General features: G+C 58.6%; 3 protein-coding genes across 4 annotated transcripts; 1 reads left to right on the forward strand and 2 right to left on the reverse strand.

Annotated features, from left to right (window-relative positions):
• Nucleotides 1-6: 6 nt before the first annotated feature.
• Nucleotides 7-4,326, reverse strand: CHLRE_13g583935v5 (uncharacterized protein). Of its 2 annotated transcripts, XM_043069625.1 has the most exons (9): nt 3,973-4,326; nt 3,660-3,893; nt 2,832-3,442; nt 2,678-2,714; nt 2,460-2,616; nt 2,214-2,380; nt 1,883-2,042; nt 1,709-1,759; nt 7-1,560 (listed from the first exon to the last, which is right to left on the reverse strand). In XM_043069625.1, exons 1-9 carry the CDS (start codon nt 4,108-4,110, stop codon nt 1,178-1,180), a joined length of 1,938 nt encoding a protein of 645 aa, XP_042917601.1. In that variant the 5' UTR covers nt 4,111-4,326; the 3' UTR covers nt 7-1,177. The 2 variants fall into 2 exon arrangements, with proteins under 2 accessions (XP_042917601.1, XP_042917600.1); XM_043069626.1 differs by lacking the exon at nt 2,678-2,714 and having other exon boundaries at nt 2,897-3,442.
• An 838-nt stretch (nt 4,327-5,164) lies between these two features.
• CHLRE_13g583972v5 (uncharacterized protein) lies at nt 5,165-10,334 on the forward strand. The gene is made up of 7 exons (XM_043069627.1): nt 5,165-5,579; nt 5,667-5,833; nt 6,037-7,046; nt 7,239-7,820; nt 7,999-8,152; nt 8,630-8,751; nt 8,874-10,334. Exons 1-7 carry the CDS (start codon nt 5,381-5,383, stop codon nt 9,043-9,045), a joined length of 2,406 nt encoding a protein of 801 aa, XP_042917602.1. The 5' UTR covers nt 5,165-5,380; the 3' UTR covers nt 9,046-10,334.
• Nucleotides 10,335-13,706: 3,372 nt separating this feature from the next.
• Nucleotides 13,707-15,182, reverse strand: CHLRE_13g584050v5 (uncharacterized protein). The gene is made up of 3 exons (XM_043069628.1): nt 14,573-15,182; nt 14,326-14,436; nt 13,707-14,210 (listed from the first exon to the last, which is right to left on the reverse strand). Exons 1-3 carry the CDS (start codon nt 15,017-15,019, stop codon nt 14,088-14,090), a joined length of 681 nt encoding a protein of 226 aa, XP_042917603.1. The 5' UTR covers nt 15,020-15,182; the 3' UTR covers nt 13,707-14,087.
• Nucleotides 15,183-15,406: the final 224 nt, after the last annotated feature.

Raw genomic sequence — 15,406 nt, forward strand, 5'->3', positions numbered from 1 at the left:
TGAAGCTACGTCTGGCTACGTCTATGCGCCGCGGCTAGGCTTCCGCGGCGCGCCCCAAACACAACTCAGCGGCGTTGGCGCATGATGCTAACTGCAGTCACCTGGCTACGTCTTCGCGCCGCGGCTAGGCTTCCGCCCCAAACACAACTCAGCGGCGTTGGCGCCTGATGCTAACTGCAGTCACCTGGCTACGTCTTCGCGCCGCGGCTAGGTCTCCGCGGCGCGCCCCAAACACAACTCAGCGGCCTTGGCGCATGATGCTAACTGCAGTCACCTGGCTACGTCTATGCGCCGCGGCTAGGCTTCCGCGGCGCGCCCCAAACACAACTCAGCGGCGTTGGCGCATGATGCTAACTGCAGTCACCTGGCTACGTCTATGCGCCGCGGCTAGGCTTCCGCCCCAAACACAACTCAGCGGCGTTGGCGCATGATGCTAACTGCAATCACCTGGCTACGTCTTCGCGCCGCGGCTAGGTCTCCGCGGCGCGCCCCAAACACAACTCAGCGGCGTTGGCGCATGATGCTAACTGCAATCACCTGGCTACGTCTTCGCGCCGCGGCTAGGTCTCCGCGGCGCGCCCCAAACACAACTCAGCGGCGTTGGCGCATGATGCTAACTGCAATCACCTGGCTACGTCTATGCGCCGCGGCTAGGTCTCCGCGGCGCGCCCCAAACACAACTCAGCGGCGTTGGCGCATGATGCTAACTGCAATCACCTGGCTACGTCTATGCGCCGCGGCTAGGTCTCCGCGGCGCGCCCCAAACACAACTCAGCGGCGTTGGCGCATGATGCTAACTGCAATCACCTGGCTACGTCTATGCGCCGCGGCTAGGTCTCCGCGGCGCGCCCCAAACACAACTCAGCGGCGTTGGCGCATGATGCTAACTGCAATCACCTGGCTACGTCTATGCGCCGCGGCTAGGTCTCCGCGGCGCGCCCCAAACACAACTCAGCGGCGTTGGCGCATGATGCTAACTGCAATCACCTGGCTACGTCTATGCGCCGCGGCTAGGTCTCCGCGGCGCGCCCCAAACACAACTCAGCGGCGTTGGCGCATGATGCTAACTGCAATCACCTGGCTACGTCTATGCGCCGCGGCTAGGTCTCCGCGGCGCGCCCCAAACACAACTCAACGGCGTTGGCGCATGATGCTAACTGCAGTCACCTGGCTACGTCTATGCGCCGCTCCTGGGCCTCCGTCCGTGCTCCGCGGCCAGCAGCGCCGACAGCTTCGCACCCTTTCCGGCGCGCTGCGGGCGGGCAGCCTGGGGTGCCGCCATGTGCTCCGTGTTTCCGCTGCTCCCGGTTCCACCAATGCCTCCACCATTGGCACGCTGGGCACGCCCAGCACTGTCGCCACTGCTGGTGCAGCCGTCCCCACTGGAGCTGCTGCCGCCACTGGCGCTGCCTCCACCGCTGGCGCTGCCTGCCCCGCTGATGCTGCCTCCACCGCCGGTGCTGCCTCCACCGCCGGTGCTGCCTCCACCGCTGGTGTGGCCTGCACCGCCGGTGCTGCCACCGCTGACGATGCTCGAGCTGGAGCCCCGCTTGCGGTTCCCTGCACATGATCACGAACACAAGTAAGAAGCGCATGCCAGCCATGTACAGATTGTCTGTGCCCAGAGCCGCAGGTCCCGTGGAAGCCCCCACGTCAGCGCGCTAAGGGGATGCACGTGGCCTTCGGATTTGATGAAGACCTGCCTTACCTTTGCGCGGCTTAACGACAGAACGCTTCGTTGGCTTCGGTCCGGGCTTGTCTGCGGACGGTGGCAAATTGTGCGGACCATCAGGAAGGGCCCAGCGGAAGGATAGCAATCCCATGTCCCATGCGTCCATGTCCTGTCACAGCAGCGCCCCGTCTAGCATACCAAACGACGCACCCTTGGTGAATTTGTTGTTCGCGACCAGCACACGCCTGATCATGTCCCCCTTCCAGGAACCACCAGGTGCCGTCAGCACGGTGACGACTTCCGTGATGGCCTCCTGGTTGGTGCGGCCCTCCTCGCGCAGCCGCACGTACACTTGGCACATCTCGTCCGCCTGCAGTCGGGCATGCATGCATAAACCTGGTAGCAGGCATGTGACTGCGCCTGCGCCTGTCACAGGATGCAAACTGGCGCCGAGTAAACAGAGTGAACAGCAGTATCTAAGGCCGCTGGGCATCCCGCCTACCACCTAGGTTAGTGGGCTCATCCCAGCATTGCCGCTCACCTGGCGGTCCGTTGGCTGCTTGAACGTCAGGCCCAGGCTGCCCAGTGCCTGCTCCAGCTGTGCCTTGGTACCGCCGAGTTTGTCGCGGAGCAGTGCGAGGCCCTTGGCCTTGGTAGCCATGTTGTACTGCTCGAAAGCAGTCTTCAGCCGCTCCGGGTCGTACACACCTGCACGCAAGGGCCGGTGTAATAAGACGCCAACAAAGCGCCAGAGGCGTGTTAAGCCTGATCATGGAACCAGGCTCACCAGAGGCCCCCGCCGCCTGGCCCACCGCGTCCCCGGCCTCCTCCTCCTCCTTGTCATCGTCGTCATCGTCATCATCGATGTCAGCCGCCAGCTCCGCCTGCTCCTTCTTTGCGCGCTCGAGCTTGCCGCGGGCGGCAGTCTTGCTTTGCGCCGCCGCCTGCACGAGCACTTAAGTGTAAGGTGATGCCGGGAGCAGGCCTACTAGCTTGACTACTTGCCTCTGCAACCTCCGCTGCCTTGCGCGACTTCTTTGCCCTGCGGACGGCAGATGAAAATGGCTTAATGCACCGTCTACAGACACAGCTTCAAACACAGTACTATTAAGACTGTAAGACGTGCGGCGACTTCTATGATGAGAACGGCCCCGCTTACGCCTTGTGCTCGGCCGCATAGTCCGGGCATTGCTTGCAGGCGAGGCTGATGAGCGCGTCGTTGACCGTGTTGGTCGCCGAGTAGCAGTCCTTGGACCACTGGATCAGGGCAATGGACGTCGGCCAGTCCAGGGCCTCGCGGAACAGCCGGCAGCTGCCACCGCACTTGCACTCTCCCTCCGACCCCACCGCCCAGAGCTTGTACTCCTTGCCTGCTGGGCGCGCCCCACCATTGCACAGCCCATCCGTCCAGCATGCCCAGCCCTGTGGCGACCCAGCCTGGCCCTCCTGCGCCCCCGCACCACCGTCATCCCCTCCTGATGCTGCGGCGCCCTGCTCCACCGCGGCCGCTGTGTCCCGCCCTGTCACTGCTGCCGTGCCCTGCTCTGCAGCCCCCTCGTCCCCCCCGGAGGCAACGAGTACCACTGCACCGCTTGCCACCAGCTCCTGCAGCACACGGCGCGAGAGCACCGACTCCAGAGCAGCCCAGGCCTGCCGGCCCCACCGGCGCTTGAAGTCTGATGGTGCCTCCAGGGTCCTTATCCGCCGGCCGTTCTTCTTGGGCACAATCAGCACCTGTTGTGGAGCCATCACTTCTTGCAGCGCGTTTGCCTGCGGGGTAACAAACGCAGTAGGACTTGAGTCTTTGGGATATGCCGTTGGGGTATGAACTGGGGACACGGGCGGCCATACCAAACTACCAGGTGCTGCACATACTGTGCACACCCTTTGGACGTGCACCAACCCAAAGACACGGCAATAATGAATGTGTGACCCCTCCTAACGACGTCGATGACACGAAAGCGTGCCATACAGTACCGTAACACACCTGCCGCACGAACTGCGCCAATATCTTCCGTCCCGTGGCGTTCTTCAGGTAGCCACCATACGCCACAAATGGGTGCGGGTTGGAGGGAAGGGACACCAGGAGCGCAAAGCCAGCAAGCCGCTTCATCCGCAGGCCCTTGACCCCCCGAGCGGCATACGCCTCGACCATGCCGTTGAGGTTGGCTTCGGCGCGCTGAACCCTCCCCCGAGCTCCGCGGTGTAGCTTCCGCATTTCCTGTTCCGACACATGATGTGAACGAAAGCGTTTAGCTGCGTAACATGGAGCCAAGCAGGGGGGGCAATTCAAAATTTACCTTTCCATCCTCCTCGCTAGACACGTCGCTAGACTCCTCGCCAGACTGCTCAAGATCCTCCTCAAGCTCGTCACTAGTCTGAGTGTCATCAGCAGGCGCCGTTCCTGTCTGGCGCGTAACTGTCTTTGCACTGAGCATGACGGGCAACGCGGGCGGCCCCCACTAGTGCCGGGGAGCTATATCATGTGTAGCGGGGTAGTGTATAGTGCATATGTGTACAGGGGCTGCTTACTATGGCTGGCGAGGGGTGCCAAGTGGTAGTGAAGGAGAGTGCCGGGCGCGCGATGGGCAGCGAGCGAAAGCCGGGCAATGGCAGCACGCTTTTGAGGCCCGGGGGAGCTGTGCTGCCATCGCGGTTGATTACAAATTGTTCCTGGGGAGATGCCTAGGTCCCCAGCCCCTAGAGCTTTCGGTCTTTTCTGCCCTCCCCAGCCCGGTGCAAAAAGGTCCCTGGGGAGCCGCCCATAGCTCTGTCCCTGACCAGTTCCCCAGGCATCTCCCGACATGCCGACATGCCCCTCCCCAAACTGCCCCAAACTATGCACGTGTGCTGAGTCTGGGGTATACCTACGCACGCATCGTTGAGCTGCACCCATTGCGCCGCGTGCTGCAGGACAGAAGCGCTAGGAACAAAACTTGGCACGAACCTGTGCAAAACCCCGACCGACCGACCGACCGGCCACTTTGAGGGGTCATAACTTTGCACCCAGAAATCCATTTTCGATTTTGAAAGCGGATTCGTGATTTTCTCGTTGAGCTCTATCCATTTGAGGCATGGGGTCTGTTTCGGAAGATTCTACCCCCCCCCTGCCCAGCCTGTCACCCACTGCACCGCAACAACTTCAGGTGGCTAAATGTCAGTGGTGTTGGCCGCATGGCAATGAATAGGTGCACGTGCTGCAACCATTAGGGCGCAGCGGGCAGTGGTTTATTTGGCAGCGGGTGACGGTGGGTGACGGTGGGTGATGGTGGTGATGGCAGAATGTGACGGTCGCATGCTTGACTTAAATCTGAAATGAACAACCGAGAATGGTGGTGTTAAGATGCACCGGGGTGTTCCTGAGGCGCTTAAGTGGGCATGGTGGGGTGTTCAGCGCCCAGATAAGTGCCATGGCCGTGTCCACCATCCCGTGTGGCCACCATCCCGCGTCCGGGGCTTTGTACTGTCTCACGCTGGTCCTCACACCGCCTTCTTATCTATACTGCAAACAGTTTATTAAGAACTGTATATTGCATAGTCAAGCCGCGGCTCTACATGACGAGGCTAAGTGACTGTCCTCGTCTGTGCAGGCTTTCAATCTCATTCGGTGGCTTTTAAGTACTACGTTACTTCAGAAATGGCGCACGTTTCTGCCGCTTTCTACTGAAGCTGACCAGAGCGACCTCCCGAGGAATTTCCCCTATAGCGATGACGGCTCCTGAGCCGCTTTTGCCTAATCGGCAGGCGCTTGGCACTGTGCTGGTCTCACGGACCATTTTGAGCGAGCTGGCGCAAGTGTCCGCTCAGCTCGAGGATTTGGGCTTTGCTGAAACGTTGGGCGGCCAGGTCGTGCTTATTCGCCCGAAGTTGGACATGCCAGTCATTGCGCGTCGCGTCCTGAGACTGGGTAGGCCGCTTCAGAAAAAAAGGATGCAAATCGGTCTCCCGCCAGTGAGACGCGCGACTGACTTCCCTTTTGTTGCGTGGATTGCAGAGGGCGATGACCGAGTCTGTGTGGAGGAGGGCGAAAATGGGAGCCGGACGTATGCGCTGCGCTGTGTGCTGGACGCGGAGGCGAGTGAGCAGCAATGGCGGGGGGCGGTGGCGGAGCTCTGCAGCCGCCTGCTGCAGGGCCAGGCGAGGCACTTTACAATGCAAGAGGTGAGGATAGCGAGGGGAGGGTCTGAGGGGTGTAGCGGATTCGTGCTCGGCTTGGCTTGGCCATATGCGGGGAGGAAAGGCGCAGCGTGCCTGGGTTGACCAGGGTTTTCGTGCATGCAGGCACTGACCCGCTGCCCGGTGCTTCCGTCACACACGACATCATGCTCACTGCCCTGTTTACAACCGTACTCCTGCTGCTGCAGCTGCGACGGACAGCAGAGCGCACCGCCCGCATGTACGAGTGCTGGCGGGAGCTGGATGCATGGCAGCGTGCCAGCAGCAGCACCGTCAGCAGTGCTGACGCCGCCGGTGCCCTTCCAGTTCGACTGGTCAACGGCCTCGCGCGCATCCTGCAGAGCCCGGCTGATACCGCCGCTATGTCTCTCATTTGGGCTGCCTGGGAAATGCACCTACAGCCCTGGACCGAGTCCGGTGCACGACAGCTCGGAGGGGAGGGGACCGCTTTGGTGACTCAGCTTCCTGCATCAGCCTCTGCAGCCAGGGTGGCTGCACTGCCCGCCCAGGAGGCAGCCGCTGCGATGCACTACCAGGACGTGGACGCGCATGCCGACCTACAGCAGCCACACCATCAGCAGCCATGGTGGCAGCAGCCAAACAAGAAGCCACCGCAAGTCATCATTGGTGACGACCCTGATGATAACAGGCCCCAAGCGGGTCACCTGGACACGTGGCCACCCACGCCCTCACCGCCAGGCTCCTCAGCCTGCAAGTCACATGAGTCTGGAGATGAGCACGATGAGGAGACAATGGATGGGCCAGGCAGCAGCGGTCTGCCACGCACATCTCTGGTGTCTCAGACTGCTGCTGCTGTCGGGAGGGGAGACACAGAGGGTGGTCCATATGCATGGCAGCAGCAAGTCAGGGGCCTGCAGGGGGATGAGGAGGGGGGCATGGCTGTAGCCGGGCACCAGCAGCTTGATTACAAGGACTCCAGAAGGAGCAGGGATGCTCCGAATGCAGCAAGGGGTGCAGCAGCAGGACCTGGGAGGCAAGCGTGCAACGGCAGTAGAAGCCGCAGCCCCAGCAGCTCTCGGCATGCCCGGCGCTCATGCTCACAATCACCACAGCAAGCCAGGCGTGATGCAGCTGCACGACCACAGTTCACTGAGGAGGACCAGAAGTGGGTTGAAAGGCTGCACCAATGGCTGCTCCGGCAGCCACAGAGAGAGGTGGCATATGAGGGCCCAAACAGGTGCGCATGTATTTTGCATACATAGAGCAGACCAGGCGAGCTAAGCATCAGCAAAGAAGTTCTTTACATTCACGGCATTTGCTTTGTGCTCCAGAAGTGTTGTGGCTGTCCACTTTTGTATGCGCTTCTAACTGCTGTGTTCAACTGTGTACCCCATTAACCCCATGTACCATTGCCGGGCCTTGCTTGCAGTGATGTACGGATGTCAGTACCAAAGTCAATCTTGGAGCGGTTGGGCATGACCATCACGCAATTCTACTTGGCATGGCCTGATCTGTTTGCTGTGGACTACTCTTATGTCAAGGCAGTTGAAGGTCCCTCGTCAACACCTGCAACTGGCAAAGGTTCAGCCAGCAACTGGGGCAGGCCAAGCACCTCTGACTTGGCTGGGCCGCCAGCATGGTCACATGTGGTGCGGGAACCAAGAAGGAGCTCAGAAGATGGAGGACGCCAACAGGGGCGAGGGGACTTGGGCCCTGTACTGAACAGGGACAGGGAAAGGGGTCGTGAGCGATCACTTTGGCAGTCAAGATCAAGGTCAAGATCTCGCTCACAGTCGCCTCGGTGGCGAGAAGAGCCAATCCACAGCAGCCGCAGTGGCAGGGTCAAATCCAGGGGTCGCCCCAGCCGACCATGGGAGGAGCCACAAAACATGCCAGCCAGCATGCAGGACCAGGCGGCTGAGGACAAGGAAGAAAGGCAGTGGGCAGAGCGTGTTCACCAATTCCTGTTGACTCGACCAAGGTTGGAGGCATCAGCAGGAACCCTACTCAAGTGAGCTGAAACATCTAGCATCATGCACCATGCGTCTTTCATCTTATTCTACTGTTATCTTATCTTGGGTTGTGCTTGCTGAGTGCCTTGCTGTTTTTTTAGCCTTGGCCTTCTTAATGGTGTACTCGACATGTCAGCTAACATACTAATCCGTCCATCTCCCTGTCAAACCCTTTAGGGAGGGCTTGGGTGTGCCACAACGCTTCCTTGACCGCAAGGGTCTGAAGCTTTTTTGGTTCTTGGATAGCTTCAAGGACCTTTGGACGCTTGAACTCCCGGTCTTTGCTGACAAGCAGGCTGTCCTGCTCCATGCTGTCCCTAAACACCAGCAGGTATGTTCCCATGTGCTGCACCACCATGCGTGGAAAGGGGTTACTGCAAGGAAAGAAACTACATGCTTCATGTGGGGTTGGGAGTGCAAGCCTGAACCACTGTGTGGCTACACAGAGATAGAGCCTAGCCAGGGATGAGGGCATTGGAACAGACAGAAGGAAACTCGCACTTTACCATGGGCAAACCAGTATTTTGCCACTTTGCCGTACATGGCAGCCTCATGCCAAGCATGGGCCCAATGCTGGCTCGGGCACAAACACTGACATGCTTGCCACTTTGGGGCCCAATTAGCACCCTCCAAGCACAGGGCGCCTTGATTCTGGCTACTCACTATGCTCGCTCATGCAGAAACCACTTGTTTGTTGTTTAATCAGACTTGTAATGTTAGCTGATATAATGCATATGCTTGCAAGAATGCTATCAGACACCCTGACAATGATATGGGACCTTCTTCACCCTGCCCTGACACTCTACAGCCTGCTGCTGACATTGCTGTGGGTGTGGTTATGCAAGAGACTGAGGGCCAGTATGTTCGGCGACTGTACCAGCACCTTCTGGAGAAGCTCCCCCTTGGTGTTGAGATGAACAACCTGAAAGGGTGAGAAGGGCTAGTTTGCAGGGGCATATTGCCTGTCTGGAGATGGACAGCACAGGTACAATCACCATGACATCAGGCCTTCTGCATTGGTGTACTCACAAACCCTGCTGCTGTTATTGCAGGGGCAGTCTGCGGATACCAAGCCATCTCTTTGGTGGGAGTTACAGAACTGTCAGTGCTTTCCTGAGGCATTGGCGTGATGTAGGACTGTGGCGCATGTCAGAGGACAGGCCACTGGTGCTCACAGCCAGGACTGGTGGCAGGGTGCAGGAGGTGCTGGAAGGGCTACACTGAGTGCAGATGAGGACCAGATGAGTGCATGTGTAGAGTGTACCGCTCTCAGGTGTTGGATGGTGGTTTGCACACACGGATTTGGTTGCCTGAGTGTATTGCAAGGTAAGATTTGTTTTGTATGTGTGTAATAATGTATGCTTGTAGCAGAATATGGTCCGTACTTGCATCAAATTGCCATTGAACATGAAGGCTTAATAGTAGCGTGTTGGCAGTTCATGGCATGTCATGGTGATGTATATATGTAGGGCTTTTGGTGAAAGGGCATAGGTGGTTTGGCACCAAGTAAGGTGGTTGCACTGCCACAAAACTGCCCCAAATTCTGTACAGCAACTGGTTGAAATTTGCATCCAAGAGAGAATTGAAGATAACCATGTGTGTGGCATCTTGAACGGGATGTTATTTGTGAGACCAGACATGGATGGGTACATGCCTACACTGCTCTCCATTTCTGCAGGGCCCAGATGGGCAGCACTTGTGGTGCAGCAGTATCTCCCAACTTGATGCCAAATGCACAAATGGTGGTACCAGTACACCACACAGTAGCAGTAGAGGAGCGAGGAACAGATAGGACACCAGGTGCTGGCAGTGGGCCGGAGGTCATATCTTGTTTTTGGGTCTAGCTCCAGACAAAAACGGCCGGGTGGCCGCCGCCTTTTATCTGAGCACATGGTGGTTGATGGGGGCTTCACCATAGGAATTTGGACGAACCCAGCCCCAAACCCGGGCCAACAAAGTCTCCGCCAAGACCTTGGCTCCCAAGAGGAATGTCCAGGAAACGGCCAAAATGGCCAATTAATGTCTGGAGACATTAAGATAGGAGCCCTGAGTGAGCTGCTGTTGATGCAGGGCTGGCAGCATCAGTTGCTTACAGTTGCTGTCATGTCTGCTGGGCTGCCTGGGCATTCTGCCCTTGTGAGGGTGGCAAGGGCGACCTACCCTGTGGACATTGTGGGCGCAGCAGCTCTCACTCCAGCTCCACACTTGGGGACAGAAGTGAGTGCTGAATCAGGGGAGGGGTAGAAGCTCAGGATCTTACCCCATGCTCAAAATTGCAGAGCTTTAGAAGAGCATTATGCACGTGCTTTTAGTTGTTTCAGGGGTTTCCATGCATTGCGTCATGTTACAATTTGTGAGGGCGGCTCCGCCACCGGAAAGGGTACCTGCAAGCAGAGAACTGCGGTCTTCGTGCGGGGTTGGGAGGGCGAGCCTGAAACGCCGTGTAGCCATGCAAAGATAGAGCATAGCCAGGGACGATGGCATCAGTACTGACAGAACAAAACTCGCAAAGTAGCAAGCGCGACACAGCGCACCGCTACTTAACTGGGCCCACCGCCCATGCCGCGCATGGGCCCCAAACAACAAACACACACACGCCACGCCCCTTCGGGGCCCACAACTGTGCACACTCCGAGCGCAGGAAACCTTGGTTTCTGACAACTCGCTGTGCTCGAGCGGAAACCATCAGGTATCTGGTGAGGAAGTTCTGGGCTGCCAAAGTTGGGGGGTTGGCTGTCGTCCCTGGGGGCTCCGCCGGGTTTCGAGAGCCCATCCTGGCGGATTTTGTGAAGTGCCCCACAAGCTGAACTAGGGGCCAAACACAGCACTACAAGGCGCATATGTGCACGTTATGCCATAATCAGCACAAACAAAGTATGGGAGGGCTAAGTTGGGCGTCCGGGCATGGACATGTCAGCAAGTGTCCCCCATGCGACACATGTGCACTGAAATGGCGGGGCTCTCAAGCACTGGTGCACATAAATTTATGTCTGACAAGGCTGCTGATGCACACTGTCCATTCGTCACACAGCAGTGAGTTGAGCGCGGGGTGAGTTGGGCCCAACCCGGGTTCACTCGGGGGCATGCCCAACTAGCGAGTCAATATATCATAGAAATGAAAGCAAGTGTGAATGCATATCATGTATGGAGGGACTGGGAGAACGGGGGACTCAGGGGGGATAACTTTGGCGTCGGGGGGCGTTGGCCCCCTGTCCGCTCCCAAGAACCCCACACGGGAAGGGCCATACGGCAGTGGATGACCTGTCGGACAGTGAATCTGACACAACAGGCAAATTGTGGAGGGTAGGTAAGGTTTGATTCATGGTCCGACAGGTCCGCAATCTGCAAAAATGGGTACAAAGATTATGCAGTGCTTGGATGGTGCCCAAAACTGAAGTGAACCCGGTTGAAAGGATTTCCATGGATCCCACCCGTGACCAAAGTCTCAGAACAGGACCACTGATGGCACGCAGTGATAGTGCTCGTCAAGAGGAGTCAGTTGGCACCACTTTGGTATAAAATGGAGGGGTTTTAACCCCTAAACAACAAGGTTTTGTCCATGGGGGTGGGGTCGGTCATCCTCAAGGGGTCATGCCATTCGTGCCATGCCATGCCTTGAAACAGAAACTCCACAGCTGACAGCTTGAGTGTTGGGCGCGGGGCAGCAGCAAAGGTTACATGTTAATACTTCAGGGGGGGTAAGGATGCCGCAGACACACCCCTCCCTTCTAATTGAAAGAGCTTGACAAGAGCGTTCAGAATCCGCTTTCAGAATTTTAATCAGGGTAGTAACTGCGGAAAGATACGCGTCCCCAAAGTTCAGGGTCGGTCCTTGGTCCCCAGGGTCCCCAATAAGGTTTTGTCATGGTTCACATTTAGCGCATAGCCTCCTGCTGCAGTGCTTTATACATCCTGTCCCTCCCTCCCTCCCATACATGTCGTGCTGGGCGCCGGTGGCGCTGGTGTTCTTCAGGTTGGTTTTGGGCGCGTCCTTTCTGGTGGTCCCAACGCCAGCCCGCCAGCCGTCTACCAGCCCAGCTGTCCCAGTACATAGCCTTCTTTCTGTCAGCCAGCCATGGGCCCGGCCATCCCCAGCATTTACCGTCGGTTACAAGGTAACATGTGACTTCGCAATTTGCTTTGTTTCGTCAAGCACGTTGATATGATACGGTACTGCCAAAAAGGTTTCGGCTTTCTAATGTTCAGGAGGGCTTCCCCGAACTGCTGAAATTATTCTATATTTTTTATATTTCGGGGGCGTTGGGGCACTTGTAACAAAACTGTTTCGAAAGTTCGGGGGCGCCGGGCAAGGCCACCCCCCCCCCCCCCCCCCCCCAATCAGTGCCCGTGGCCGCGTGTGCGTGTGCGGCACGCTCTCTCTGATTCGCCTGTCTACGGTACCGTACTGAAACGTTCCCACTTGCATCCCACCGAATTTCCCCAGATCTAGACACCTGTCTTTGTTTAGGAGAGTCCTTGCAAACAAGAGATTGGAGATCGCAAGATTTTGGGCGTGCCCGCGTGTCAAACCCCCGGGCCACGGTCCAGCCCCTGCGCACGACAGCGCGCCCGGCCCGCGAAAATTTCCATATGTTTTTTAGTTTCGGGAGGGAATCCTTAAAAATATTTATGTAATTGTTTCGGCGTTCAACTTCGGCGACCCACCCCGAACTTAAAAACCCGAAACCTTTTTGGCAGTATGGTAACCGGTGTGCTTCAAATTTTGTCTGGGCCTCATAAGACAGCCGGGCAAGCCCAGACCGCTGCCCAAAGCATATAATAGAAGCTTTTAACGGCTGGGGAACATCAGGACCCTACCAGAAGACGAAGGGCTACCGCCCGTCAACACATGTCGGGTTTGGATATTGGGGTGCGACACGTCTTGCCTGACCAGAACGTGCCACAAGTCGCGGACCGGTGCTTGCGCGCCGTTGGAAAACACATATGCATGTCCCATGCGCAGGTAAATGTCATAGGCGTGCTATGCACGGCGGATGCAACTGAACGGTCGCAAGATGTTCACACAATCTTGACAACGTGGCTGTGGTCAAGATGTGCCCTGCGAACTTCCAGTGTTCTACATATTGATAGGGCTCGCTGAAAGCAGTCGTTTGACACCGTCCTGGAAGAAAACAGAGGGGATTTAGGGGGGGTACAGCACGGTACGGCACAGTCGGTGGGGTGGTCGGGAGGTTTGCAGGGTGGGGTCTGGAACTATTGTTCGTACCCCCCTGAATTCGTTGCCAAGTTTTCCACGAATTTCGGGCGAAAAGAGTTAAAATATTCGTGCCCGCGATGTGCAAGTGTGCCAACACTGCGGGACTGTGTGGGTAAGTCTGGCACAGGTTCAGTCCGGTTCGCGGGGCCGGGTCAGGTATCAGACAGGCTCAGGTGCCATCCGGTTGAATGTTGAACTGCAGGGCCGCGACGCCAACTCTGCGGCAAACATGCGGCACGCGCTGATGGAGATGCTGCTTGGTAGAGCGCTGCCTGCGGCCCTGCGCCACGGTGGCGGCGGTGGCGGCGATGGTAGTGGTGGAGGGCCTGGCCCCACCACAACAGCAGTAGCAGCGGCAGCAGCAGAAGCAGCAGCGGCACAGGGCCTGGCGGCAGCGGCCCTGGGCCCAGCAGTTGCGGCGTGCATGTGCGTAGTGGAGGGGGCGAGCAAGGCCACGTGGAGGAAAAGAGCGCGGCGCCGCCCAAGAAGCGGCGCCGGCGCGCAGATTGAGGCCGGCCGGTGTCTAGTTAGGGTCTTTGCTGGCGAGCATAGCACAGCACAGTATGTGGTAGGCCGGACGCAGCAGTGAGGAGTGTTGTGGCTAGAGAATTTCCTGCTGAATGGTTCATTGCTGGCTATACTGTTGCTTGACGGCGGGACGTGGCTGGACACATTACGGCGGGCCATGCCTGCTTGCGTGCCTGTACGAACCGACCCCGGCTATGTCCGGGAGATGAGGTAGACGCTTGCGGCCTCAGACTAGATACGTGGCTCAGCCACTATTCCCATGCAAACAAGGAGGTGGCTGCCTTATGGCAGGAAAAGGGCTGATCCCGGGTCATTATCAACCCAGCCACCTTGACGCGGGCGCCTACTAAGCACACGCCTCTATGTTGGGGGCCTTTGGCATCCCCGCAAATCCGGACGTGGCCGGTTGGGTGGGGTGCACAGTCCGTGCTAACCCGCAGCTAACAAACTAGTCACGTCACTCGCCGCCAATCAACACGTGCACCCTCAGCCCCACGCCCTGCTAGCGCCGTTCAGGCTCTCAGCCTGGCCCCGCCGCCGGCGGCGGCCATGGCGGCCGCTGCAGCTTGGTCGGCCGCTCGAAGCCCATCAGCTTCAGCAGGAGGAGCACACGGATCACCTTGGCAGCGGAGACGTCGCGGTTCTGGGGATGGGGAACGGGGAGGAAGAGGAGAGCGCACATGAGCTGTCCCAACCGTCAACCTGTCAATCAATCCGTCCCCAGTGCCCAGCCGTCCCTGCACATGCACGGTCCTCACCCAGGTCGTCAAGCAGTCGTTGCAGACTTTGACCGACCAGGGCCGCTGCCCCTCCTTCAGCCCCCCAAGCCGCTTGATGGCCATCTCCTGACACCCGCAGTTGTAGCAGGTCTGCATGGTCGGGAGGGTGGGAGGGAGGGGGGCCACAGTTGTAGCAGGTCTGCATGGTCGGCTTCCGCTAAAGCCAGGCATAAACCCAGCGGCCCACCCACCCACCGGCAATTGCAATCCCACTCAACCCACCCACCTTGGAGGTCTTGTATTCATCGATGATGAACACATGCTTGGCGTAGCGCTCACGGAGCAGCTTGATGAGCCGCCCCGTCGGCGCGCGCCCGCCCCTGACGGAGATGGGGGAGCCGCCCTTCCCTCCCTGGAAGGCCCACGAACCCCACCCCACCACCACCTCCTCCTTGGGCCTGCCGCCCGTGAGCTGCTTGGCGACGCGGTGGAGCGCGCGGTCGCGCTGGATGAACGCAGCCCAGCGCTTTCGGCGGAAGGCGGAGAAGTGGTAGTGCCACAGCACGTGCACCGCGCCCCGGGGCCCCGCCTCTGCCGGCCCCGCCGCCTCCGCCTGCCCCGCCGCCTGCCCCGCCTCCTGCCCCGCCGCCTGCCCCGCCTCCTGCCCCGCCTCCTGCCCCGCCGCCTGCCCTGCCGCCTGCCCTGCCGCCTGCCCTGCCGCCTGCCCTGCCATTTATGACGGCTCGCCGTCTGCTGTGTCTTTGTAGCACATTTACCACGTACAGAAGTCTTACTGCGCAAAGCCATGGCTTGCTTTTCGGGCAACCTCGCGAAAGTCAATTGTCCATGGACGTGCGAAGGCACTTCTCGCTCCGCCCGAATTTTCCCTGCCACCTATTTCCCCTGCACTATTCCCATGCAAAAAAGCCACATATTGTGTCTTCCGCCGGGCTGCAACAAGCGAGCCCGAAGCTGTAACGGCAGCCTATGAAGCATGGGCACACTGAAACTTGCAATATGGTACGGTATTGGGTTTAAGTGGTTGCAACCTCACCCTGGCTTACAGTGCGCCCACCCTCGCCAGCTATCTGTCACTGTCCAGCCGACCGGGGGCAACCGA

This window comes from Chlamydomonas reinhardtii, chromosome 13, assembly GCF_000002595.2.
Source record: "Chlamydomonas reinhardtii strain CC-503 cw92 mt+ chromosome 13, whole genome shotgun sequence".
Classification (NCBI taxonomy): Eukaryota; Viridiplantae; Chlorophyta; class Chlorophyceae; order Chlamydomonadales; family Chlamydomonadaceae; genus Chlamydomonas; species Chlamydomonas reinhardtii.